Source organism: Macrotis lagotis, chromosome 1 (assembly GCF_037893015.1).
Source record: "Macrotis lagotis isolate mMagLag1 chromosome 1, bilby.v1.9.chrom.fasta, whole genome shotgun sequence".
In the NCBI taxonomy this organism is placed as follows: domain Eukaryota; kingdom Metazoa; phylum Chordata; class Mammalia; order Peramelemorphia; family Peramelidae; genus Macrotis; species Macrotis lagotis.
In genome coordinates this window covers 440,330,148-440,356,993 of record NC_133658.1, presented here as the reverse complement: position 1 = coordinate 440,356,993, position 26,846 = coordinate 440,330,148, and the positions used below count along the sequence as shown (strand labels likewise).

Genomic DNA, 26,846 nt, shown 5'->3' with positions numbered 1-26,846 from the left:
ATCTGGATGTAGAATAAAAAGGAGTTTCTTTGCTATTTTCAAGTAGAGGCACAACCTCTATAATATGAGTTACAGCTCTGGGAGGAGTGCAAATGGGAGGCACACAAGCCCCTTTTATCCTAATCCCTGATGTAATCCTAATTCCTAAATGCAATCCCAATCCCAGGTCCACTACCTATTGGCTAGATTGGGCTCACACTCTTTCCCCAAGCATCAAGCCAATCAGTGCAAAGCATTTTCAAGCCCTATTTACATAATAATTTGCATATTCTGATTTTGTTTTATCCTCTCAAAGAGAGGTAATTCCATATCCTTTCAGCACAGTGCTGTATAATCTTTGTTGCCACTTCAGTTTGGGGATGTAGAAACTTTTGCAACTCTTACTGATGTGGTTTTGGGAAAAAGGAAGATTCATTGGAACCATGAGGGAGGCTACACTCAGTTATAGTCCCACTCAACATTCTCTTCTATTTTTCAGTCTTTTGATTTTGTTTTATTATTTCTTGGTGTCTTAGAAAGTCATTAGCTTCTGTTGCCTAATTCTATTTTTTTTTAGGTTTTTTGCAAGGCAGAAGGGGTTAAGTGGCTTGCCCAAGGCCACACAGCTAGGTAATTGTTAAATGTCTGAGACCAGATTTGAACCCAGGTACTCCTGACTCCAGGGCTGGTGCTTTATTCACTATGTTACCTAGCCGCCCCCAATTCCATCTTTTTTTTTAGGTTTTTTCCAAGGCAAATGGGGTTAAGCCAATTCTAATTTTCAAGAAATTATTTTCTTCCTTAAGTTTTTGATTCTCTATTTCTAGTTGGTTGACTTTCTTTTCATAATTTTCTTGGATTGTTCTTATTTTTTCCCAATTTTTCCTCAATCTCTATTATTTGATTATTTAAAAGTTCTTTTAGAATTCTTCTAAGAACTCTTTTTGTGCTTGGGACCATTTGATGTTCCTCCATGAAAAAGGAGTGACTATTTTAGCTTCATTATTTTCACCTGAATATGAATTCTGACCTTCCTTATCTCCTTAGTAGCTGACTTTCCCCTTTGCTTAATCATCATCATCATTATCATCATCATTACTATTATTATTTTGTTTTTAGTAGCTATTAGTATAATCAAGTTCTTGTCCCTATTGATGGGAAATGATGCCCCAAGTCTCAGGCCTTCTTACTCTAATTGTCTGAGGTCTTTCTTGGGACTCAACCGTGGACTCTCCTCTTCTAAGCCAGGGACTCCTATCTGGCAAATGCTTTTGCTCCCTCTGGTGGTTGCAAGCTACGGCTTTTTCTCTCTGCCTAGGAACTAAAACCAGGGACTTGACTCTGCTGCAAGTGTCGACAGCCAGTAGGGTCCTTGTCCTTCTATAGAATTCATTAAGTATGTGCTAGTTCTTTCGCCCCTGCAGCAGTAGCTTAGCCGAGGCTTTATCTAGTCAGCATAGTTGTTTTTGGAGTCCCTCAATAGAGGTCCTTCAATCTTCTAATCCCCCTTCAATCAGGGGTCTTGGGCTGCCTCCCCAGCCCAGCTGCTCCACCCCCCCCCCCCTTTCTTGTTTGTTGATTCTGCAGAACTGACCTGGAGGTGTTTCCACTTCACTCAGGCCAGACCTCCAGGGTTCTTCACAAGTTGTTTTAGGAAAACAATTACTTTACCCTGACTTTTATTTATTTCTGATGTTCTACATTCCCTCTGAGGATATGATCTATATCTTTTCTAAAAAGTTTTTTGCAGGGTAATCTGGGTTAAGTGACTGGCCCAGGGTCACACAGCTAGTAATTCTCAAGTGTTTGAGGCCAGATTTGGACTCAGGTCTCCTGACTCCTGTGCTGGTACTCTATTCATTAAACGGCTTAGCTGCCCCTATATCTTTTTTTTTTTGGTGAAGGAGTTTGGAGAACCAAAAGTTTTCTGACCTCTGTCATCTTCTCAGAATCTTCTCCTTTATCCAATAATTCTCTTTTTATTGATATTTTTCCAATTACTTGATATGGAAGTTTTTTTTAACATTTATCCATATGCATAAGCATAATTTTAAGTTATATAATTTTCTTCCACCTTCCCTTCCCAACCCAAATAATTGGTACATACACATTTGTGTTTAACATGTTTACAGATTACTCATTTTCCATATGAGGAATTAAAAATTAAGGCAAAAGCAAGAAAAACATGAGATAGAAAAGAAAAACTTAAAAAGAGAAATTTTTAAAAAGTTGAATGTAAGGGGCAGCTAGGTGGCACAGTGGATAGAGCACTGGCCCTGGAGTACCTGGGTTCAAATCTGGCCTCAGACACTTAATAATTACCTGGCTGTGTGGCCTTGGGCAAACCATTTAACCCCATTGCCTTGCGCAAACTAAAAAAAAAAGTTGAATGTAGTATTCATTCAGATTCTGTAAGGTTTTTTGGTTTTGTTTTTCTTCCTCTGGATGTTAATGTGTACAATTTTCTTATTTCTGCTCCCTTTGCTCAGTATCAGTTCCTATAACTCATTTCATGCTTCTCTAGAGCCTAACCATTTATGGTTTCTTATGGAACAATAATATTCCATACCATTCATGTACCATAATATATTGAGCCATTCCCCAATTGATGGGCATCCCCTCAATTTCCAATTCTTTGTCACTACAAAAAGAACTGCTATTAATATCTTAGAACATGTGGGACTTTTCCCAATTTTTATGATTTCTTCTGGATGTAGGCCTTGTACTGCATCAAAGGAAATGAACAATTGTATTGCTCTTTGGGCATAGTGTCATATTGCTCTGAATCAATGTCCCAGTCCTCCCACAACCTCTCCAACACTGATCATTTTCCTATTTTGTCCTTTTAGTCAATCTCTGATAGGTATGAATTAGAAATCATGGTGGTTTTAATTTGCATTTTTTAAATCAGTAATGCCTAATCTATTCTTTTTTTTTGTATTTAAAGATTTTATTTATTTTGAGTTTTATAATTTCTCCCCTAATCTTACTTCCCTCCACCCAACCCCCACAGAAGGCAATTTGCCAATCTTTACATTGTTTCCCTGGTATACATTGATCCAAATTGAATGTGATGAGAAAGAAATTATATCCTTAAGGAAGAAACATAAAGTATAAGAGATAGCAAGATCACACAATAAGATATCAGATTTTTTTCTAAATTAAAGGGAATAGTCTTTGGTCTTCCTTCAAACTTGACAGTTCTTTCTCCAGATACAGATGGCACTCTCCATTGCAGAGAGCCCCAAATTGTCCCTGATTGTTGCACTGATGGAACGAGCAAGTCCATCAAGGTTGAACATCACCCCCATGTTGCTGTTAGGCTGTACAGTGTTTTTCTGGTTCTGCTCATCTCACTCAGCATCAGTTCATGGAAATCCCTCCAGGCTTCCCTGAATTCCCATCCCTCCTGGTTTCTAATAGAACAATAGTGTTCCATGACATATACTTACCACAGCCATTCCCCAATTGAAGAACATTTACTTTATTTCCAATTCTTTGCCACCACTAACAGGGTTGCTATGAATATTTTTGTACAAGTGATGTTTGTATCCTTTTTCATCATCTCTTCAGGGTATAGACTCAGTAGTGGTATTGCTGGATCAAAGAGTATGCTCATTGGCGTAGTTCCAAATTTCTCTCCAGAAAGGTTGGATGAGTTCACAGCTCCACCAACAATGTAATAGTGTCCCAGATTTCCCACAACCCTTCCAACAATGATCATTATCCTTTCTGGTCATATTGGCCAGTCTGAGAGGTGTGAGGTGGTACCTCAGAGAAGCTTTAATTTGCATTTCTCTAATAATTAATGATTTAGAGCAATTTTTTATATGACTATGGATTGTTTGATCTCATCTGTAAATTTCCTTTGCATATCCTTTGACCATTTGTCAATTGGGGAATGGCTTTTTTTTAAAATTTGACTCAGTTCTCTGTATATTTAGAAATGAGTCCTTTGTCAGAAACATTAGTTGTTAAGATTGTTTCCCAGTTTACAACATTTCTTTTGATCTGGGTTACAGTGGTTTTGTCTATACAAAAGCTTTTTAATTTAATGTAATCAAAATCGTTTAGTTTGTTTTTAGTGATGTTCTCCATTTATTCCTTAGTCATAAACTGCTTCCCTTTCCATAGATCTGACAGGTAAGCTACTCCTTGATCTTCTAGTTTGTTTTTAATATTGTTTTTTATGTCTAAATCCTGTATCCATTTGGATCTTAGCTTGGTATAGGGTGTGAGGTGTTGGTCTAATCTAATTTTCTTCCATACTAATTTCCAATTTTCCCAGAAGTTTTTATCGAAGAGAGAGTTTTTATCCCAGTAGCTGGACTCTTTGGGTTTATCAAACAGCAGATTACTATAATCATTTCCTGCTATTGCACCTAGTCTATTCCACTGGTCCACCACTCTATTTCTTAGCCAATACCACACAGTTTTGATGACTGATGCTTTATAATATAATTTTAGATCAGGTAGGCCTAAGCTTCCTTCTTTTGCACTTTTTTTTTCATTGAATCCCTGGAAATTCTTGACTTTTTATTTCTCCATATGAATTTACTTATAACTTTTTCTAACTCATTAAAGTAATTTTTTGGAATTTTGATTGGTAGGGCACTAAACAGGTAGTTTAGTTTTGGTAGAATTGTCCTTTTTATTATATTAGCTCTACCTATTCATGAGCAGTTGATGTCTGCCCAGTTATTTAAATCTGATTTAATTTGTGTGAGAAGTGTTTTGCAATTGTTTTCAAAAAGTTTCTGAGTCTGCCTTGGCAAATAGACTCTCAAGTGTTTTATATTGTCTGAGGTTACTTTGAATGGTATTTCTTTCTAGCTCTTCCTGCTGTATCTTGCTAGTCATATATAGAAAAGTTGAGGCTAATCCATTATTTCTTAAATTATCTCTCCAAGTCAGTTATTTTTCCAATGTGATAATTCATATTTTCTATTTTATCAATCATTTAAAAAATTTTATTTTATTTAAGGCAATGGGGTTGTGACTTGCCCAGGGTCACACAGCTAGGTAATTACTAATTGTCTAAGGTCGGATTTGAACTCAGGTTTTCCTAACTCCAGGGCCTGTGCTCTATCTACTGCACCACCTAGCTGTCCCTTTTCATTCTTCTTTTTTAAAAAAATTCTTTCTTAATGTCTCATTAAATCATTAGCTTCCACTTGCTGAATTTGAATTTTTAAGGAATTATTTTCTTCAGTGGACTTTTGTACTTCCTTTTCCATTTGACCAGCTTTATTTTTTTAGGAGATCTTTTCTTTAGTGAATTTTTGTACTTCTTTTTCCATTTGGCCACTTTTGTTTTTAAAGGAATTCTTTAGTGAATTTTTGTAAATCTTTTTCCATTTGACCTTTCAAGGCATTTTTCTGTTCCCTGGATTTTTCTGCTTCTTTTACCTTTTGGTCTGTTCTGTTTTTTAAGCTCTTATTTTCTTTACTGTTTCTTGTGAGTGTGTCTTTACCTAATTGTTTACTTTTTTTCATGATTTTGTTGCATCATTCTCATTTTTCTTCCCAATTTTCCCTACCTCTTTTATTTGATTTTTAAAATCCTTTTTAGTTCTTTTATGACCTGAGACCAATTCTTATTTTTCCTTGAGGCTCTGAATGTAGCAGTTTTGACTTTCTTATTTTTCTGACTTTTTATTGTGATTTTTCCTGTCCCCATGGTAACTTCCTATAATCAGGATTTTTTCCCATTGTTTGCTCATTTTTCTAGCTTATTTCCTGACTCTGAAGTTTATTCTAAATTGGGGATCTATTTCTGAAGTCACTGTCCTAAGCTTCAGGTTTTTTTGGTACAGCTGTTTTCAGAGATAATTCTGGGGATCTGTAAGTTTTTGGTTCTTCCAAGGTCCTATGATTTAGGGATAAATGTGTTGACTGCTTTCCTGGCCTGTATTCTGGTCTGTGACCACAGGCATTCTTTTCAGCTCTGGAACTGTGATCAGGGTCCCAGCTCCTCTACTAGTTGCAAATTCTGGTAGGCTAGTACTCATTTTGACCTTGCAACCCAAGATACAAATATGGGAATGCAACAGAGTTCTGCACCCCATGCCTGGTAAAGGGTTTTTTTTTTTACCTCCCTTGGGCTGAGAGGTAAAGAAATAAAATTGTTATCTGATTCAGTCACCCCCAAGGTCTTCTGCCACTTTGCTGGGGCATGTCCTGCAATGGACTGTGTTCTACTTTTCCCCAGTACAACAGATCTTTCCTATTAACCTTCTAAATTGTCTTAGATAGGAAAATTGTTTCACTTTTTCCTTTTGTGGGTTCTGTTGTTGCATAATTTATTTTGAGACATTACTTAAAGTTGTTTGGAGAGATTTGAGAGAGCTTTGGTGAGTCCATCTTTTCTCACCATCTTGACTCTGCCTTCCAATATGTATTCTTTTAAATTTAATCTGCATTATTAACATTTTCTTCATCATTTTCTTAAGTCTGTACAATCAATAATACAATAAATTAAGTTCTGATTTATAGCATTTACTTATTTCTGAGATGTAAATGCTCACACTGAAAACTTAACTGTTGGTTCAAGTGAGCCTCTTTGAACTGACTCTAGCATACCTTTGCAGTCAAGACGGTAAGAAGATGTTTTCAAAATAATCCAGTCTAGAGGTAGTTAGGTGGCACAGCAGATAGTCAGAAGGACCTGGGTTCAAATCCCGCCCTCAGACACTTAATAATTACCTAGCTGTGTGACCTTGTGCAAACCACTTAACCTCATTCCCTTGCAAAAACAAAAACAAAATAATTCAGGCCCTTATGACATAATGGTTTCAATCGAGGAACTCATTTATATTTAATAATTGTTAGCCTAGATATACGGTAATATAAGTGACTGTTTTATTAGCACCCTTATAAGCATTGTGGCAGACATGAGTCAATAATTGCAGATTATTATATGTTTGGATTAACTACTATGGTTGCCCAATTCTGGAATAGAGATGGATATGTACTCTCAAAAAACATTGTTAACTTTGGGAGTTATGAAAGGATATGAAAATGTTTTTTAGCCTATTACAGATTCTTTGGAAACTATAAGTAGAAAAGTTATTTATAAAGGAGCATGATGTTGCTTGAAATTGTGAAGTCATCTGAAATCCTGTAAGAGATAATACAGAAGTAGGTACTTGGAAATTAGTTATTAAACTCCTTACTACTGGAATAGAATTGCTAAACAAGATGAAGAACCTGATGAAAAGACCCAGAATGTGCTCTAGGATGTTATAGGAATGCCTTTAAAATGAAATACTGGATAGCCAAGAAACAGAGAACATAAAAGTTAAATACTTAAGTAGCTATAAGAGATGGATTAGATATGATTAGAGGAAAAATAATAATTCCTCCTTAGTTGACTTTCACCTTCACCTAGGTGGTCATACTTTCCTAAATCTTCATTTTAGAAAAGGAGAGGGATGATTTTCTTTTAGACAAAAATCTGCATTCTGCTTCTGACTCAACTCTGCTGGAGGAGAATAAACTTGGATGAAGTGCCTAAATCTGGGAGAAGTATTTTCTGTCTCTACTAATTTAGCTCCTCTCCACCACTAAAAGCTGCTTATTCATGACTTAGACTTTTGCTAGGAAAACTCTTAAATTCATTGTTTTGCTTTGGTTTTGGAAAGTTATAAAATACATATTCCTTATGATTCTTTTTTCATTTTTAGCTCAGGACACCCCAGTCAGGATAGAATCAAAAAGGTTTAAATTTTAATCTCTCTCTCTCTCTCTCTCTCTCTCTCTCTCTCTCTCTAATAACTTTTCCAGTCTTTATTCTCTAGTTTTTATGCCTTTCCCTTCACAAAGGAAGGGCAGTTATGTTTAATAATTTTATACAATTGGGAAATTCAAAACAAATTGAATAGAAATGATCACTAACTCTGAAGAACAGGAAAATTTTGATTTTTTTTTATCATATGCTCTCTTCAGGTAGGAGAAAATGAAAGAAAAAAGGAAAAAAAGTCAAAATATTATCATCCAAATGAATTCTCCCAAAGGAATTGGGAAGCTCAGCAACATCAGAACTACTTTTTTTCTTTGCCTCTTTGACTTTGGTTAGCAAAACTGAATTCCATTTTGGTCACCTCTATGCTTATGCAATGTCCTGACTCACCATTATCTCAACTTACCCCCAGATTGCCAAAACTGAATGCTAAACTGCTTTAAATTTACTTTAAAACCTCACAGCATAAGTAGAGTGTAGATGGCATAATAATGGAAACACTAGTTTTAAAATGATACTACAAACAGTTTTAAAATGACACCTCAATCCAATTCTGGAGAGACATAGCCCAAAACAATTTAGGAGATTGAAGGAAAGGTCTCTGATATTGGATAGAATAGATAGGTACAAAATATATACAGAGTAAGTGACCACAGTAACCTAATGTTTGATAAACCTTAAGGATTCAAGCTTGGGGGGAGGGTAAGAACTCACTATTTGACAAAAGACACTGAAATAACTGGAAAGCAGACTAGCAGAAAGTAGTCATAGACCAACATCTCACACTAATACTAGGGGAGAGAGAGAGAGAGAGAGACAGAGAGAGAGAGAGAGAGAGAGAGAGAGAGAGAGAGAGAGACAGAGAGAGACAGAGAGAGACAGAGAGAGAGACAGAGAGACAGAGAGAGACAGAGAGAGACAGAGAGACAGAGAGACAGAGACCAAGAGACAGGGGAGGGAGAGAGAGGCACACACAAAGTATCATGAGAAGTAAAATGGATAATGTTGATTACATGAAATCGAAAACTTTTTGCACAAAAAAATCCCAATGTAGCCAAAATTAGAAGGAAAGCAGATAACTGGGAAAATTTCTTGACAGCAAGTTTCTCTCAAATATATAAGGAAATGAATCAAACTTTTAAAAATTAGAGCTATCCATGAATTGATAGTTAAAGAATAGGAACAGGCAGCTTTCAGAATGCTGTAGGATACCACAAACTAAAAAATGCAAATCAAAACAACCTCACACCTATCACATCAGTTAACATTACAGAAAAGAAAAATAATGATAAATGTTGGAGAGTATGTGAAGAAGTAAGCCTGCTAAAGTACTGTTGATGGATTTGTGAACTGGTCCAATCATTCTGAAAAACAATTGAGAACTATGTCCAAAGGGCCAAAAACTACAGTGATATCACTGATAGATCTGTGTCCCAAAGAGATCAAACTAAAAAAAGAAAAGGATTCATATGTACAAAAATAGTTATAGCAGTTTTTTTATGGTGGCAAAAATTGGAAATTGTGGGGAATGCTCATCAGTGGAAGATGGCTGAACAAGTTGTGGTATATGATTTTGACAGAATATTATTGTTTTACAAGAAATGATGAAGGTGATGGTTTCCCCAGAAAACCTTGGGAAGACATTAATATGAACTGATGAAAAGTGAAATAGCAGAAGGAGGACATTTTACATGGCAACAGTAATATTTTAAGGTCATTCAACTGTGGAAGACTTTTAATTACTCTGATCAATACAGTGATCTATAAGAATTCCAAAGGTCTCATGATGAAAAGTTTTCTCTACTTTCAGAGACAAAATTTATGAACTCAGAAGTATACTTTTATTACTTTATTTATATTTGTTTCTTTGCTTTTTTTGTAACATGGATAATATAGAAATGTTTTACCTGACTTCATATGTAAAATGATTGTTATATTATTTGCCTTCTCAATGGGTATAGAAGAGTCTGGAGGGAGGAATAGAATTTGGAATTGAAAAAAAGTTGAAAATAAATGAATATTAATAATCAAAAAAGATTTCTGTTGTGGAAAAACAAAACAAAAAAATTTTCAAAGGTTTTTTGCCTTGAACCAGATCCTATGTACATTAATTTTCTTCCATCCAGCCTCCACTAGTAGATTACATTCGGGGAAAGTATCTTTTTTTTCCTCAAGGAGTGATGGATAAGTGTTTATCAGATTGAATTGGTTTGAATGAATCATTCAATCATGAGTCTTCGTTCAATTATGTGCCAGGTAACAAGTAGAAAGAAGTAGAAAGAATTGAGATAATCCCTACTGTCAAAGGATTTACGTGTGTGCACATAATATACAAATAGTCACACACGTGTAAGAACATACACACATATTATATATACGTGCATGTTATTTATATCTATAAATGACATTTATTTAGCACTTATACTGCCAGGCTCTACACCAAGTGCTTTACAATTGCGATCTCGTTTGACCTGGACAACAACACTGCGAAGCAGCTGGTATTATTATCCCCAATTTACAATTGAAGAAACTGAGACATAAAGAGTTTAAGTGATTTTCCCAGTCACACAGATCAAATTTGACCTCGGGTCGGGTCTCCCTGTTTCCAGGCCTGGTTGTCCACTGCGTCACCTAGGTAAAAACAAGCTCGTGTGAGAGGAAGGTGATTTGACCGAGAGGACTGAGTCTGGGCCGGTCGTCTTGGCCCCTTTCCAGCGGTTTCCTCGCAAGATCGTTTTTCAAGCCGTTGCAAACCCGCTCCTAAATAAGCGGAAACGCCCTTCAGAATTTGCTGGTCGTGATTGGTTCTCGGCGTCAGGGGCGGGGACAAAGCTTTCAGCTAGCTCCGGTGATTGGGAGAAAGAAGAAGGGACGCTCTGATTGGGTGCGGCGATTGCGGAAGAAACGGCGGGCAAGTTGTTGGTTCCGAATGGGGCGACTGGGCCGGCACCGGGGGCGAGACTTGGGGCCCCGGGCCCTCCCCAAAACTATCGCAGCTCTGAGCCGAGCATTACCTGGAGGACTCAGCCCCGAGATCTTGCGCAAGGCCAAGTTCGACCTCCCCGAGGCGGTGAGAGGAGACGGTGTCCAGAGGGCCTGGGGTCTCCCCTCCCGGGGCATTGGGCGGGTGTGGGGGAGGGGCTCCTCTGACCGAGTCTCCTCTCGTAGGCCGCGGAGCTCTGGTCTCTGCTCTTCTCCCTCCTCTGGCTCGTTCATCAGGAGGATCCTGGGGTCCCCAGGCAGCCCCCGGACGCCCTCGGTGAGTAACAGCCACCACCTTTTCCTGCTGCTGCTGCTGCTTTCCGGAGCCCGTTCTTGAACTCCCAGTCGGTGGACCTAGAGAAACTACAGCCCTCTCTCCACCTTTCCTCTTTTCCTAGTCATCATTAAATCTGGAGGGACTGAGCAGACCCCCTCCTCCTCCACTTCAGAGAATTCAATGTAGGAACAAGCAAGAATGTTTAAAGGCGTCTGAGGTTTGAGGTTTTTTAAAAGAAAAATCGTTTTCAAGAGGTCAAGATGGGTATATGCACATATGCATATGGAACCTATTATAATGGAATGCAAATCCAATATTTTATTAATTGTTCAACAGCCCATTAACAAGCTTTTATCATACATCTACTCATGTACCGGGAGATACATAGCATTGTGCCTGGTACATGAGTACTTTGGAGACCGATTTGAGCACTACTGAATGGCACAATGGATAGAGCTCTGGGTCTGGAGTATGGGAGAACTGAATTAAAATCTATTCTCAGATATTAACTTTGTGACCTAGGTCAACCTTTCTTTGTCTCACTTTCCTAATGGGAAAAATAGGAATTATAAAATTTGGTGATATTTTTGTGAGCATCAAATGAGATAATAATTATAAAGGATTTAGCCTATTGCCTGGCACATAGCAAGTACTATGTTAACAGCAGCTATTATTGTAATTTATTAATTTAGAAAAAGTGACTAAGTGACCAAGTGACCAAGAAGGATCAGATACTGAGAAGGATCGATCATGCAGATAGAAGAACTAGGAGAGAACAATGTCATGAAAACTTAGGGAGGAGAGAGTTGTGACACTGTGGAGATATCAAACAGAAAGGAGTGGTGTTATGAAAACTCATAGACAATATTGGGGGAGATAGTGGTCACCAATGTTGAATATAGCCAGAAGTTCAAGAAGGAGAGAGTCTAAGAATTCCATCCCCCATCGAATTTGACAATTCAGAGATTGTAATTGGAAACTTTAGGATCATTATCATTTTTGCTGTGCTAATTGCCAAGCATATATAGAACAATTTCATTTGAGTGATGAAATCAAAGGCCAGATAGCAAGGTTGGAGGATTAAATGAGGGAGGAAGTGAAAGCAATGAGGACTATCTTTTTCTAGAAGCTAGTGTGAGAGAGGACACACACACACATATATGTTAACATGGGGCCTATGGTCTAGTAGAGAATGTGGAGCCTAGGGCATATTTGAAGTCAGTTGAAAAGGAGTCAGTCTAGAGGAGGTTGAAGATGAGAGGAGACTGATTGGGGAAATCAATCTGCTGGAGAAGAGGGGAGGGGATGGGATGGACACATGTAGAGGTGTTGACCTTGCCAATGAAGGCATACCACTTTATCTGATTGGAAGAAAAGAGAATAGGAGATGTAAAGGTGGTTGAGGTGAAAAGGAGAGAGAGCTCAAATAATCTTAGCTATCTCAGTAAAATAAAACAAGACTTTCAACTGAGAAGATGGAGAAATGGAAAGGAGTGGGAAAAGGAAAGGAGTTGAGAAAAGAGAAGGTTGGGGATGGTTTCTGTGGTAAGAGAGGGAATCGAGGAATAAAAGAATTACCTTGCTATAGGGTGAGAGTCCATTTGATGTTAGCTTGGATATATTACAAATTTGTAATTCTTCATTAACTTTTGTTCTATGACTTCTTCCAACCCCATCCAGCATCAGGTGAATAGGGAGGGAGGAAGTGGATGGTGAGAATAATCCATTGTTGGAACTTGGCAAGGAATGAATGGTAATTTAAAAGTAGAGAATAGTGAGGAGCTGACCTTGGTTAACTCTAGGGACAAGCTGAGAAAGTGAGAAACTGAGATCAGAGCAGGAATCTAAGAAAATATTGAGTAGTGGAGGCATTGGCAGTCATCATGTGGGTGATGGTGCATAGCCATTCTTAGTTGATGGAGCAATTTGTCCGTTTAGTTACTTTTTAGGCTTGTCTCGTACTGTTGAGTAGTCCATTGTGAAACAGGTTAGCTTTATCTTACTGGAGAAAAACTATTTACAAAAGTCACTGAACTGATGATTAGTCCATTAAGAGACAAGTTTGGATGTGCCTTGTTGCCATTTTTTGCTGCCAAAAATCACATGCTCTTACTTTTGCTCAGCATTGTAGGAGAGCTGTGGTGCCTCACTGATAAGGGAGGGAAGCCATACTCATAAGACCAAGGACTCTTGCCATATCCAGATCTTCACCAAAGTCCTGTTTCTTATTAATCAGGCCATGAAGTGAAAGAATTCTAAAAAAGGCAGTGAGAAAGATATCTTTGTATAGCATTCCCCTCATGTAATAAACTTAATGTATAAGACACACTGTCATGTATTTGATGACATGGTCCTCTTTGATAACAACTTGTGGACAAAGAATAAGTTCAGGACAGATAAGGCATAGAGAAAGATGGAAAGATAGTTGCTTAAAGTAAGATAAAGGAATGTCATCATTTTTTATTATTGGAACTTTCTTAGATAATGATTCTGAGTGTAACCATTCCTGTGCATATTTGAGGTAGAATGGAAGAGAAGTTGTGGGATTTGAGAAAAATTAAAGGACAGGGAAGATAGGGAGGGTATCTGAGAGAGGATCTAGATGAATATGAAAGGACAGGAATTGAGGGAGACAAGGAGCTGGATGCTTAACTCTTTGAGAATGGAGGAAGAATGATTTGGGAGCTGGTAAACTATAATCACTATGATTTATATTGGGTAAAAAGGGAGAGAATTGACAATGACAGAAGGGGAAAATAGAAGTTACAGTGGAGAACAATATTCTTGTTGCCTTTTCTGACCAGTATGACAGTATTTGGGGAAGAGGATGCTGTATTATTTGGGGGTTAGGAGATGGGGAGGGGAGCCATGATTCTGTTAAGTACAAGTAGATTGAAAGAGTTTAAGAGAAAGAACTCCAGGAAAAGGGGAGGGTGGATAGAGAAAGGGAGGGGGGAGAAAAAAAAGGGGAACTAACAAAAGGAAGGGAAGGGAAAAGGGAAAAAGGGAAAGGGGAAAGAAAGGGGAGGGAGTGATATAGGAGGGCAAACACACTGAAGCGGGGTGGTATTCAGAAACAAAATACTGGGGAATATGGATAAAGGAGGGGTAAAAGGGGAAAAATACAAACAGAGGGAAGATAGCATGGAGGGCAATAAAGAATTAGTAATTATAACTTTGAATATGAATGGGATGAACTCTCGCTTAAAATGTAAGCGAATAGCAGATTGGATTAAAAACCAGAATCCTATAATATGCTGCTTACAAGAAACTCATTTGAAGCAGAGAGATACATATAATAGAGTAAAGGTAAAAGGTTGGAGCAAAATATATTTTGCTTCAGCTGAAATGAAAAAAGCAGGAGTAGCAATCCTTAGACAAAGCAGCTGCAAAAATAGATAGCTTTAAAAGAGATAAGGAAAGGAGCAGCTAGGCGCAGTGGATAGAGCACTGGCCCTGGAGTCAGGAGTACCTGAGTTCAAATCCGGCCTCAGACACTTAATAATTACCTAGCTGTGTGACCCTGGGCAAGCCACTTAACTCCATTGCCTTTAAAAAAAAAGGGATAAGGAAGGAAACTATATCCTCCTAAAAAGGTACCATAGAAAATAAAGTTATTTCAATACTGAATATATGTGATATGTGTGTGTGTGTGTGTGTGTGTGTGTGTGTGTGTGTGTGTGTGTGTGTGTATGTATGCACCCAATGGCATAACATCCAAATTCTTAGAGGAGAAGCTGAAAGAACTACAGGAAGAAGACATAGACTGCAAAACTCTACTAGTGGGAGACCTCAACCTCCTGCTTTCAGATTTGGATAAATTGAATCATAAAATAAACAAGAAAGAAGTTAAGGAGGTAAATAGATTGTTAGAAAAACTAGATATGGTAGACTTATGGAAGAAACTGAATGGGGATAGAAAGGAATATGCCTTTTTCCCTGCAGTACATGTCACTTATACAAAAAATTGACCATGTACTAGGACATAAAAATGTAATGATCAGCTGCAGAAAGGCAGAAATAGTGAATACATCTCTCTCAGATCACAATGCAATAAAAGTCATATGAAATATTGGGCCAGGGAGATATAGACCCAGAACTTATTGGAAACTGAATAACCTCATTTTAAAAAATGAGTGGATCAAAAAACAAATTATAAAAAGAATTAATCATTTTATCCTAGATAATGACAATAATGAAACAACATACCAAAAATCTATGGGATTCACTCAGAGCGGCTGTCAGGGGATATATTATATCTTTAAATGCTTACATGAATAAATTAGAGAAAGAGGAAATCAATGAACTAAATATGCAACTAAAAAAATTTGAGAAAGAACAAATTAAAAATCCCCAATTAAATACAAATTTGAAATTCTAAAAATTAAATGAGAAATGGAAAAGGGGAACTCATCACCAATGAGGAGGAAATTAAAGTAATAATCAGTTATTTTGCTCAACTCTATGCCAATAAATTTGACAATCTAAGTGAAATGGGGAATATTTACAAAAAATATAAGTTTCCCAGGTTAAATGAGGAGGAGATTAAGGAAAAAGAAATTCAACAAGCCATCATTGAACTCCCTAAGAAAAAATCTCAAGGGCCTGACTAATTCACAAGTGAATCCTACCAAACATTTAAGGAATAATTGGTTCCAATTCTATATAAACTCTTTGGAAAAATAGGGGAAGATGGAACTCTGCCTAACTCTTTCTATGAAACCAATATGGTGCTTATAACCAGGAAGAGTTAAAACAGAAAGAAAATTATAGACATATCTCCCTGATGAATATAGATGCAAAAATTGTAAATAAAATCTTAGCAAAACAATTACAACAAGTTATCACTGGGATAATACATTATGATCAAGTTGGATTTATCCCAGGAATGCAGGGTTAGTTCAATATTAGGAAAACTGTTAGTATAATCAATTATATCAACAACAAACCTATCAGAAATTATATGATCATATCAATAGATGCTGAAAAAGCTTTTGACAAAATACAACACCCATTCCTACTATAAACACTAGATTGTGTACAAATGAAAGGACTGTTCCTTAGAATAATAAGCAGTATCTATCTGAAACCATCAACAAGCATTATATTCAATGGGAAGAGGCTAGAGGCATTCCCAATAAGATCAGGAGTAAAACAAAGATGCCCAATTATCACCACTACTATTCAATATTGTATTAGGAATGTTAGCTTCAACAATTAGAGAAGAAAAAGAAATTGAAGGAATTAGAATTGGGAAGGAAGAGACAAAACTCTCACTCTTTGCAGATGACATGATGAGAATTCCAAGAAATCTTCTAAAAAACTACTGGAAACAATTAGCAATTTTAGCAAAGTTGCAGGATATAAAATAAACCTTCATAAATCCTCAACTTTTCTATATATGACTAGCAAGATACAGCAGGAAAAGCTAGAAGGAGAAATCCCATTCAAAGTAAAGTGAGACAATATAAAATAACTGGGAGTCTGTTTGCCAAGGCAGACTCAGAAACTTTTTGAAAACAATTATAAAGCACTTCTCACACAAATTAAATCAGATTTAAATAACTGGTCAAATATCAACTGCTCATGGATAGGTAGAGCTAATAAAAAAAAAATGACAATTCTACCAAAACTAAACTACCTGTTTAGTGCCCTACCAATCAAAATTCCAAAAAAAATTACTTTAATGAGTTAGGACAAGTTATAAGTAAATTCATATGGAGAAATAAAAAGTCAATAATTTCTAGGGATTCAATGAAAAAAAGTGCAAAAGAAGGGGGCTTAGCCCTACCTGATCTAAAATTACGTTATAAAGCATCAGTCATCAAAACTGTCTGGTATTGGCTAAGAAATTAGGAGTGGTGGGCCAATGGAATAGACTAGGTGCAATAGCAGGAAATGATTATAGTAATCTGCTGTTTGATAAACCCAAATAGTCCAGCTATTGGGATAAAATCTCTCTCTTCGATAAAAATTACTGGGAAAATTGGAAGTTAGTATGGAAGAAATTTAGGTGAAACCAACACCTCACATCCTATATAAGATTCAAATGGATACAGGTTTTAGACATAAAAAAACAATACTATAAGCAAATTAGAAGATCAAGAACTAGTTTACCTGTCAGATCTATGGAAAGGGAAGCAGTTTATGACTAAGGAAGAGATGGAGAACATCACTAACAACAAACTAGATGATTTTGATTACATTAAATTAAAAAAGCTTTTGCACAGATAAAACCAGTGTAACTAAGATCAAAAGAAATGTGGTAAACTGGGAAACAATCTTAACAACTAATATTTCTGACAAAGGACTCATTTCTAAAATATACAGAGAACTGGGTCAAATTAAAAAGAAAAGCCATTCCCCAGTTGACAAATGGTCAAAGGATATGCAAAAGCAACTTACAGATGAGATCAAAGCAATCCATAGTCATATGAAAAATTGCTCTAAATCATTACTCATTAGAGAAATGCAAATTAAAACTTCTCTGAGGTACCACCTCACACCTCTCAGACTGGCAAATATGACCAGAAAGGATAATGATCATTGTTGGAAGGGTTGTGGGAAATCTGGGACACTATTACACTGTTGGTGGAGCTGTGCATTCATCCAACCTTTCTGGAGAGAAATTTGGAACTACACCCAGAGGGCAACAAAAATGTGCATACCCTTTGATCCAGAAATACCACTACTGGGTCTGTACCCTGAAGAGATGATGAAAAAGGGTAAAAACATCACTAGTACAAATATATTCATAGCAGCCCTGTTTGTGGTGGCAAAGAATTGGAAATCAAGTAAATGTTTTTTCAATTGGGGAATGGCTTAGCAAACTGTGGTATATGTATGTATGTCATGGAACACTATTGTTCTATTAGAAACCAGGAGGGATGGGAATTCAGGGAGGCCTGGAGGGGTTTGCATGAACTGATGCTGAGTGAGATGAGCAGAACCAGAAAAACACTGCATACCCTATCAGCAACATGGGAGTGATGATCAACCTTGATGGACTCACTCATTCCATCAGTGCAACAGTCAGGGACAATTTGATTTGGGGCTGTCTGTAATGGAGAGTGCCATCTGTATCCAGATAAAGAACTGAGGACTTTGAACAAAGTTCAAGGACTTTTCCCTTTAATTTAGAAAAAAAAACCTGATATCTTATTGTCTGATTTTTGTTATCTCTTATACTTTGTTTCTTCCTTATGAATATTATTTCTCTCTCATCACACTCAATTTGGATCAGTGTACAACATGGAAACAATGTGAAGACTGACAAATTGCTTTCTGTGGGGGGGTGGGGGGGAAGGAAGTAAGATTTGGGAAAAATTGTAAAACTCAAAATAAATCAAATTTTTAAGGAAAAAAAAAGAGAAACTCTAGAATGAAGGAAATGGCAATTCCAAAGGATTTGAGGGTGTGCAGAGGTAGAATCAACAAATAGTAGTAGCCAAAAAAATGGTAATGGATCTGAGTAGGTATAGTATGTAGTACTGGGGAGTGGTTAGTTCTGTTCTGCCTTGGTCATATCACATCTGGAATATTATGTTCAGTGTGAGGAAGGTAATGGATAAACTAGAGAGGAGACTTACTGGAATAGTGAAAGACCTTGAAGTTATTCTAGATGAGGCCTAGTTGAAGGAATTGGGATGTTTATCCTGGAAAAGAGGAGACTTAAAGGAATAATGAAGGACCATCAGATGGAAAAGAGATAAGACTTTTTCCTCCTTTTTTCAGAGTACAGAACTAGGAGCAAGGGATAAAGATGTAAAGAAGAAAATTTTGGGTTGATAATTTTCCTAACAATTTAAGGTCCTTCAATATAGAATGGGCTTCCTGGGTGAGTAATGGATTCTTTTTTTTATAGAAGCTTTTGGACAAAGACTGGATGACATTTGTTAGAGGAAATTTCTTACTCAGGTTCAGATTGGAAGAAAGGAAATGCATATTTATTTCGGGTCTACTAGATGTGTCAGGCACTGTGCTAAATAATTAAAATCTTATCTCATTTAATTGTCATGGTAACACTGAGTAGTAAGTGCTATTATAATCTTCATTTTATAGTTGAAGAAACTGAGTCTGACAGAGAGGTTAAATGACTTGCCTAGGGTCATGAAGCTAATAAATGTCAGAGAACAGATTTGAACTCAGGTCTTCCTGACTTTAAGCTCAGCACTTTATCTGCTGTGCTGCCCTAGATGACTTTTGAAGTTCCTTCTAATCTGATAATTCCTGAATTTTCACATTATGTGATTCTGAAAAGGAAGGATCAGATTTAGACCCTGCCCAAAAGGAGCTCATAACTTGGGGATAGAGGGATGCTCTTTGTATTAAAAAGATAAACATTTCTACAAGACTCAGTATGATAAGTGCAAAATCCCAGATGAGGATTTAAGTTGTTAAAGGCTAGATTTCAGAGAAGATAATCACTTTAAGCTTGATAGGCCAGCATGGACTTTGTAAAGAAATGGGCCAGATTTAGACCAGGGGAAGAAGGACTGAGTAGAATGGGATGGTGAGTGGTGAGATTAGTCTCTCAGGGTTTTAGGGTACTAGTAAGGGAAGAAAGAGAGAATGTGCTGGAGAGACTTGAACTTCTATTCTTATTTATTCCTCACAGAGGGCCAGATCCGTTTTGTGAAATGGGTACTCTACTGCCATGGCTATGGGAGAAGACATTTTTACCAGATTCCTGAAGTTGACTCTCATGGCAGCTGTGAGTTGTTGCTGGCCTTCTCTTGGCTACTTGCATACCTCAGTCTGCCAGAGAGATTTCTTTGCCTAAACTGTACACACCGAGGCGATGCTGTCTGGATATGCTCAGTGAGTTCTCATTCTTGGGGGTTGGGGATTGTTTGGGCACAGGAGATACCTGTTAACTTTTCTTCCTTGATCTCCAGGGAATGACTTTTCTACTTCTTCCTCATATCATAACCCAATACTTCCAACCTGAATTTCCTTTTTCTCGGCCCACTGCTTGATAGAAAACAAACCTTTGGCTTTTTCTCCTGTCTTAGAGTTAGCAATTATATACTACCAGTGTTCAGTGCTTCTAAGTACAGGGAAATAAATAGTTTTAAATCAATAGAGTTCAGAAAAATTACATAATTTCATTATATCTCAAAAATTATGTTAAAAGTCTCTTTGTTCATTGGAAAGTAGAGTTCAGCTTGATCTTTATTCATTTAATAAAGTATCTTTTGGGTACAAGGCCCTTTATTGGTTTTATTAACCAGATCCACCGAACCCCTGTGCATCTTTTTATTCTTTCTTTTTAAAAAAATATTTATTTACTTTTCTAAGTACATTCAGCAATCATTTTTTGGCAAGATTTTGAGTTTCACATTTTTCTTACTCTCTCCTCTCCCCTTTCCCTCTGATAGAAAGCAATCTAATATAGGCTGTCCATATATAACCATGCTAAACATAGATCCATATTAATCATGTTTAACTCTGTGTGTGTCTTTCTGTTTGAATTGTGTCTTTTGTAAACAACATATTGTTGAATTCTGGTTTCTAATCCATTTTGCTATGTAAGTTCCAGTTAATTCTTAAATGATCTCTCCTTGATCTGTTTTCCAGTTTAGTCTTCCAATGAGATAATCCACATTTTCTTTTATTTTTTTCATTCTTTTGACTTTGTTAATTTATTGTTTCTTGGTGTCTCATGGAGTCATTAGCTTCCACTTGTCCAATTTTAATTTTTAAGGAATTGTTTTTCTCGATGACCCAAACACCTGCTTTAGATTTTTCTCTCGTGGCCATCAACTTCCACTAGATTTTGCAATTTCAGAATTCTACAAACTTTTGTCTTTAAGACAATGACAACTAGAGAAGGGAGGGGAAGTTGATTAAACGTTTATTAAACATCAGCTTTATGCCAGACCAAGACCTTTATTAATATCTCATTTTGTTTTTATAACAACTCTGGGAGATAGGTGCTATTATCAATTTACAACTGAGAAAGGTTAGATAGGCAAGTTAAATGATTTACCTATACTAGTAAGTGTTTGAGGTTGGATTTGAACTTGGGGCTTCCTGATTCCAGGCTTGGTTCTTTTATCCATTTTATCACTTAGCTTTACTAGGTAACTAAAGTAAAGTAAAATGAAACAAAGATGCATTAGACACTAATCACAGACTAGAGGTAGGTAGCCCTGTTTAACTTTGTGTATATATCTACCCTGGGTGTTGGTAGTCATGTCCTTTTTCAGTTACATGCAAGTTGCTTTCTCCTTTTGGTGAAACTTAACCCCTCTATTACTAACTAGTATTTCAGACTAACTTAGAACAGATTTTCCTTAATGCTTCAGATCTTAGAACATATTCCCATTCCTTCTGAGTTTTAAATCTTCTGCAACTTTTTTCCTAGTATAGCAAGCAATGCTTGTATGTTAGACTTGCCTAGCATCCAGTGAATTTTCATCCACTGATCATTTTCTGGAAACTCAGGCCACTAACCTTATATATCAGGGTTCTCCCCCTTTCCCTCCCCAACCATTTAATTCTCTCTTTTCATTTCACACTGGACCTGAGAGACATGAATTGCAACCAAGCAAATTATAAGTGTATTAAAGAGTAGCAAATCTGTTTCTGCTCTGAGGGAATTTCATGCTCCCACCATGTGTGCCACAGTGGGTATACATGAGCACCATGAATGTGCATTCTGATACATGAACTGCATAAGACAGGTGTTTCTGCCCTATACCTGTAGGTGGCTCTGCTTCCCAGGAAATCCATAGATCTGTGATCCTATGTAGTTACTTACTGCCTAACTAGACTTCAGCTAGTGAATTGTAGCTTTTACCAGCCTATCAATCCCAGAACAGCTTCTCTTTACTCATGTTGGAAGTATAGTGAAAAAGACAGTTAGCCAATGGCAGAATCTTGGCATTAGAAGGAATCTCAGAGACTACCTAGGGGCAGTGGGGTGGTACAATAGATAGGACCCTGGGCCTAGAGTTGAGAAGATCTGAGTTCAAATGCCACCTTGCTCAGACACTAACTGCAAGTTACTTAATTTCTGTTTGCCTTAGTTTCCTCATCTGAAAAATGGGAATAATAATAACCACCTCCCAGTTTGTAAAGCACTTAGCCTATTCTACTTTGCTTCTAACAACTACCTCCCTTAATCTTCCTTCCTTTCTATCAGAACTCCCCATCCACCTTATCTTATTCCCTTACCCTTCTACTTCCCTATGGGATATATAGATTTCTTTACTCAATTAAGTGTGTATGCTATTCCCTCTTTGAGCCAATTCTGTTGAAAGTAAGGTTCAATGGATGGCTAGGTGGCGCAGTGGATAGAGCACTGGCCCTGGAGTCAGGAGTACCTGAGTTCAAATCCGGCCTCAGACACTTGATAATTACCTAGCTGTGTGGCCTTGGGCAAGCCATTTAACCCCATTGCCTTGCAAAGAAAAAAAAAACAACCTAAAAAAAAAAGAAAGTTTCAGGTACTCTCTCCATTTCCCCCATCTGGTCCTCCATTTTAAAAATTTATGTGAGATAATTTACCGCATTCTTCTTCTTTCCTCTTTCTCTTAGTACATTCTCTTTCTCATTCCTTAATTTTATTTTTTCAGATATCATCCCATCATATTTAACTTAGTTTCACATCCTTTGATTCTGTATAGTCCTAACTTCCCTAATAATAGGAAAGTTCTTGGGAGTTGAAAGTATCATCTTCCCATATAGGAATGTAAATAATTTAGCCTTATTGCATCCCTTATTTCTCTTTCCTATTTACCTCTTTATGCTTCTCTTGAGTCTTATATTGAAAAGTCAAATTTTCTATTTAGCTCTGGTCTTTTTAACATGAATCTTGAAAGTTCTCTATTTCATTAGGTCTGTTTTTTTCCCTGAAGGTTTATACTCAGTTTTGCTAGGTACATGATTCTTCTGGGTTCTTGGATGTACTACCCTCCCCCGAAAAATAAGGCATAACTGGAAAATAGGACCTAACATGATTTTTCAGGTTTCTTGGAATATAAGCACTACATAAGCCCAGTTAAGATTATCAGCTAGAGGGCTGCATTTTGCTACACATGATGGACGCATTGACTTACAAAATAATAATGTTAATATGAATTAAATATAAATAAATAATTTTATTGACATTAATAGTTAAAGAAATGATAATATAAATTATAATTATTTGTAAATTCCCAAATTTCCAAGTTTTTGGATGAAAGGTAAACATCTATATAAACAGATGAACTGGAAACTTATTGTTAGATGACCCATTGGAGTACAGACAAAATGCATGAATAACATGAATGGAAATAAAGCCCTACTACTTAATCAGTAAGGGCAAAAGAAATATAAAATTTCTTGGATTTATGTTCTTGAAACCGAAAAAGCCTGGTACACACAAGCACTTATAAGAAGATGCCACTTGTTTTGTGAGGTGACCAAAGAGATCTGCTAGTCTCCAGATTCAGCTGGCACTTCTTGTGTTAATACACGAAGTACTTTGTTGCAGAGAGAAGAATAGATCAAATAATGATTTCAGGAATGACTCCCTATCTCCAGAGATCCTCTGAAAATAAGACCTAATGCATCTTTTGGAGCAAAAACTATTATACAACTTAGTCTTACTTTCAGGGAAATATGGTAGCTCCTTTACCTTCCAGAATATCATATTCCAAGCCCTCTGGTCCTTTGACATAGAAGCTGTTAAATCTTGTGTTATATTGACTGTGACTCCACAATATTTGAATTGTTTCTTTATTGATGCTTATAGTATTTTTTGCTTGATCTGGAAGCTTTGGAATTTTGTTGTATATTCTTGGGAGTTTTCATTTTTGAGAACTTTTTCAGGAGGTAATTTTTGGATTCTTTCAATTTCTTTACCCCTTGGATCTAAGATATCAGGACAGTTTTACTTTTGATCATGGCTTTCTGCAGGCTATTAATTCTTAAATGATCTCTTCTTGATCTGTTTTCAGATCAATTGTTTTCCATTTATTTTTTCATTCCATTGACTTTGTTTTATTGTTTCTTATTTATTTGTTTATTTAATTATTGTTTTTTGCAAGGCAATGGGGTTAAGTGGCTTGCCCAAGGCCACATAGCTAGGTAATTATTAAGTGGTTGAGGCTGGATTTGAACTCAGGTACTCTTGATTCCAGGGCTGGTGCTCTATCCACTGTGCTACCCTAGCTGCCCCATTTTATTGTTTCTTGATACCTTAGTTTTAAAAATTTTTTTTTTATTTATTTGAGGCAATGGGGTTAAATGACTTGCCCAAGGTCACACACTTAGGCAATTATTAAGTGTCTGAGGCCGAATTTGAACTCAGTTCCTCCTGTGCTCTATACACTGGTTCACCTAGCTGCCTCTTAAGGCATTAGTTTCCATTTGCCCAATTCTAATTTTTAAGGAATTCTTTTTTTCCAATGAATTTTAGTACTTTTCCATTTGGTCAATTTGCCTTTTTTTAGAAGTTCTTAAGTAAACTTTTGTGCCTCTTAACTTTCATTCTCTTTTTTTTAAATGGTTAATTTTTCATTTTTGTTGTGCTTCCTTTATGAAGCTGTTAATTCTTTTTTCATGATTTTTTTTGCAGCTCTCATTTCTTTTCCTAATTTTTTAATATACCTCTCTTATTTCTAAATTTCTTTTGGAGCACTTTCAGGAATTCTTTTTGGGCCTAATATCAATTCATATTTGTCTTTGAGGTTTGGGATATAGTAGTTTTGACTTTGTTGTCTTTTTCTGAGTGTGTGCTTTGATCTTCCTTGTCATTAAAGCTGAGCTATTAGAGCTTTATTTATTATAGTTAGGGGATATGTACAGAGTAGGACTGAGTTTCAAGGGTGATGTATTACCTGAAGGGTGGATGGAGCATGCTGGAGTATGACTAAGTTGCAGGAATTTCCTATGTACAATTGGGATTTATGAAGGTATATCCTGAATGGAACTAGCTTTGAGGGTTTCCGAGGCATTGGCTAGAGGTATGGGGAGAGGACAAGGTAGTTGAGAAAGATGGTTGGAGTCATGGTCTGGTTAGGGGTGGGTGGCTAAGATGCTTCTTGGGGAGATGTTGCCATTTTGGAATTACTGAGTGGGAATGATTGTAGGAGCAAAGAATGTGTTTATCTGTGTGTGTGTGTGTGTGTGTGTGTGTGTGTGTACATGAGCATGTATTGATATATTTTGGAATAGCATTATTAGTATGGCATATTTTTGAGAAATATATATGATGCATTTTCAGTGTAAGGACCTGACCAGCTATCCAGTCCCATTGGCCCTTGGCCCTAAGGGACGTGTAGACATTCGTTATATTCACTGGCTTCTTGGGAAATTGCGTTTCCATTGGCGAAATTTGCATGCCAGCCAGCAAGAACAATGTATTCTCCTGAATAAGGTAAGGACTGGCCTCCTCTTACTATATTTTCCTTTGTTTTTAAATACAAATGTTTATATTATTTTGTACCTGCTTGATCATTATCTTCTTCTAGATCCTCTTATCTCTAGGTTTTTGTGACATTGCTGCCTTGTTTTTCTTATCTGTCTCATTGCTCCTTTTCTGTCTCATTAATTGACTTCTCTATTATTATCAGTATTCACCAAGATTATGTGCTAGGCTCTTTCTTTTCTTCTATATTATCTCATTTGGTGATCTCATCAACTCCCATGGGTCCAATCATCATATGTCTCCAGATCTGTCTGTTCATCCCTAATAATCTCTTTGCTGTGCTATAGTTATACATCTTCAACTGCCTCTTGAACATCTTTAACTGGATGTTCCATCGGCACTCTCAAACTCAGTTCACGTCCAAAATGGGCCTCCTTATCTGAAGTTGTTTTTAGTTTTATAACTTCTCTTTTCACGCTTTCAGTTCTAGCTTGAGCCCTCATCCCTTGGTTTTATTGCTTCAAGTCTCTCCTCACTTTAATATATCCTCACTATCTAATCTATCAGCTGCCAAGGTGATTTTTCTAAAATGACACCTCCTGATTTAGCAAACTTCAGTGATTTTTTTTTTTAAGATCAAAGATAAACTTATTTATTTGGCATTTAAAATTCTTTGTGACCTGGCTCCATTTCTAACCTTTACAGTCTTTTTTTTTGTTTTGTTTTGTGAAGCAATGGGGTTAAGTGACTTGTCCAAGGTCATATTAGCTAGTTAATACTGGATTTGAACTCAGGTCCTCCTGACACCAGGGCCAGTGCTCTATCCACTGTGCCACTTAGCTCTACTCTTCCAGTCTTCCTACACTTTAATTTCTACCTTAATTTCTGCCATGAATAGTATGATCAAGCTACATTATCTGCAGTTTCTCACACAAAACATTCCTTTTTCTATTTTTTTCTATACATGTCTGGATGTTCTTTCCTCTTTGAAATTAAAGACCAAAGAACTCCAGAGGTTTTTCACAGAGGTTATGCTACAACCATTAATTCTGAAAAACAAAATAAAATAAAACTAAGGAGGATATAGGAAAAAAAAATTGACTACTTTATTCTTTTGGAGGAGGGAAATTAGCCATGTGTACTGGTGTCTGCTCTAAATGGGTGAGCACAAAGGATTGTTGACATGCCAAGCTCAGGGCACAGTTTGCTTGCTGGACCTTGACTCTTGAAAATGTTATGTCTCCTAATAGTAAAAAAAGAAGTGAGAGGAGTGGTCTGGACTTGGGGATCTTGATAGCCTTCACTTTTACCTCTTCATTTTCCCTAGCTTCCTAAAAGGCTCAACTCAGATCAATAAGGTATCAGGAAAGGGTCCTAGCAGCTAATGCCTTTCCTCTTTCAGATTATCTATTTATACTGTCTTTACCATACTTATTTATTCTCATATTGTCTTTCCTTTTTAGATTGTCCTAGAGGGGAGGGACTGTTGTTTTACCTTTTATTTGTAT

At 36.8% G+C, this 26,846-nt stretch overlaps 1 protein-coding gene across 4 annotated transcripts in view; it reads left to right on the top strand.

The window, feature by feature from the left end:
- Positions 1 to 10,269: 10,269 nt before the first annotated feature.
- Positions 10,270 to 26,846, top strand: part of TEDC1 (tubulin epsilon and delta complex 1) — a 77,006-nt gene continuing 60,429 nt past the window's right edge. Inside the window, exons 1-4 of one of the 4 annotated variants that reach the window (XM_074213305.1) lie at positions 10,274 to 10,790; positions 10,889 to 10,979; positions 19,597 to 19,799; positions 25,195 to 25,347. In XM_074213305.1, coding sequence (XP_074069406.1) covers positions 10,650 to 10,790; positions 10,889 to 10,979; positions 19,597 to 19,799; positions 25,195 to 25,347 — 588 coding nt within the window. In that variant the 5' untranslated portion in view covers positions 10,274 to 10,649. Of the gene's footprint in view, positions 10,791 to 10,888; positions 10,980 to 19,596; positions 19,800 to 25,194; positions 25,348 to 26,846 lie in introns of all 4 variants that reach the window. The other 3 variants (XM_074213307.1, XM_074213304.1, XM_074213306.1) reach the window with 3 other exon arrangements.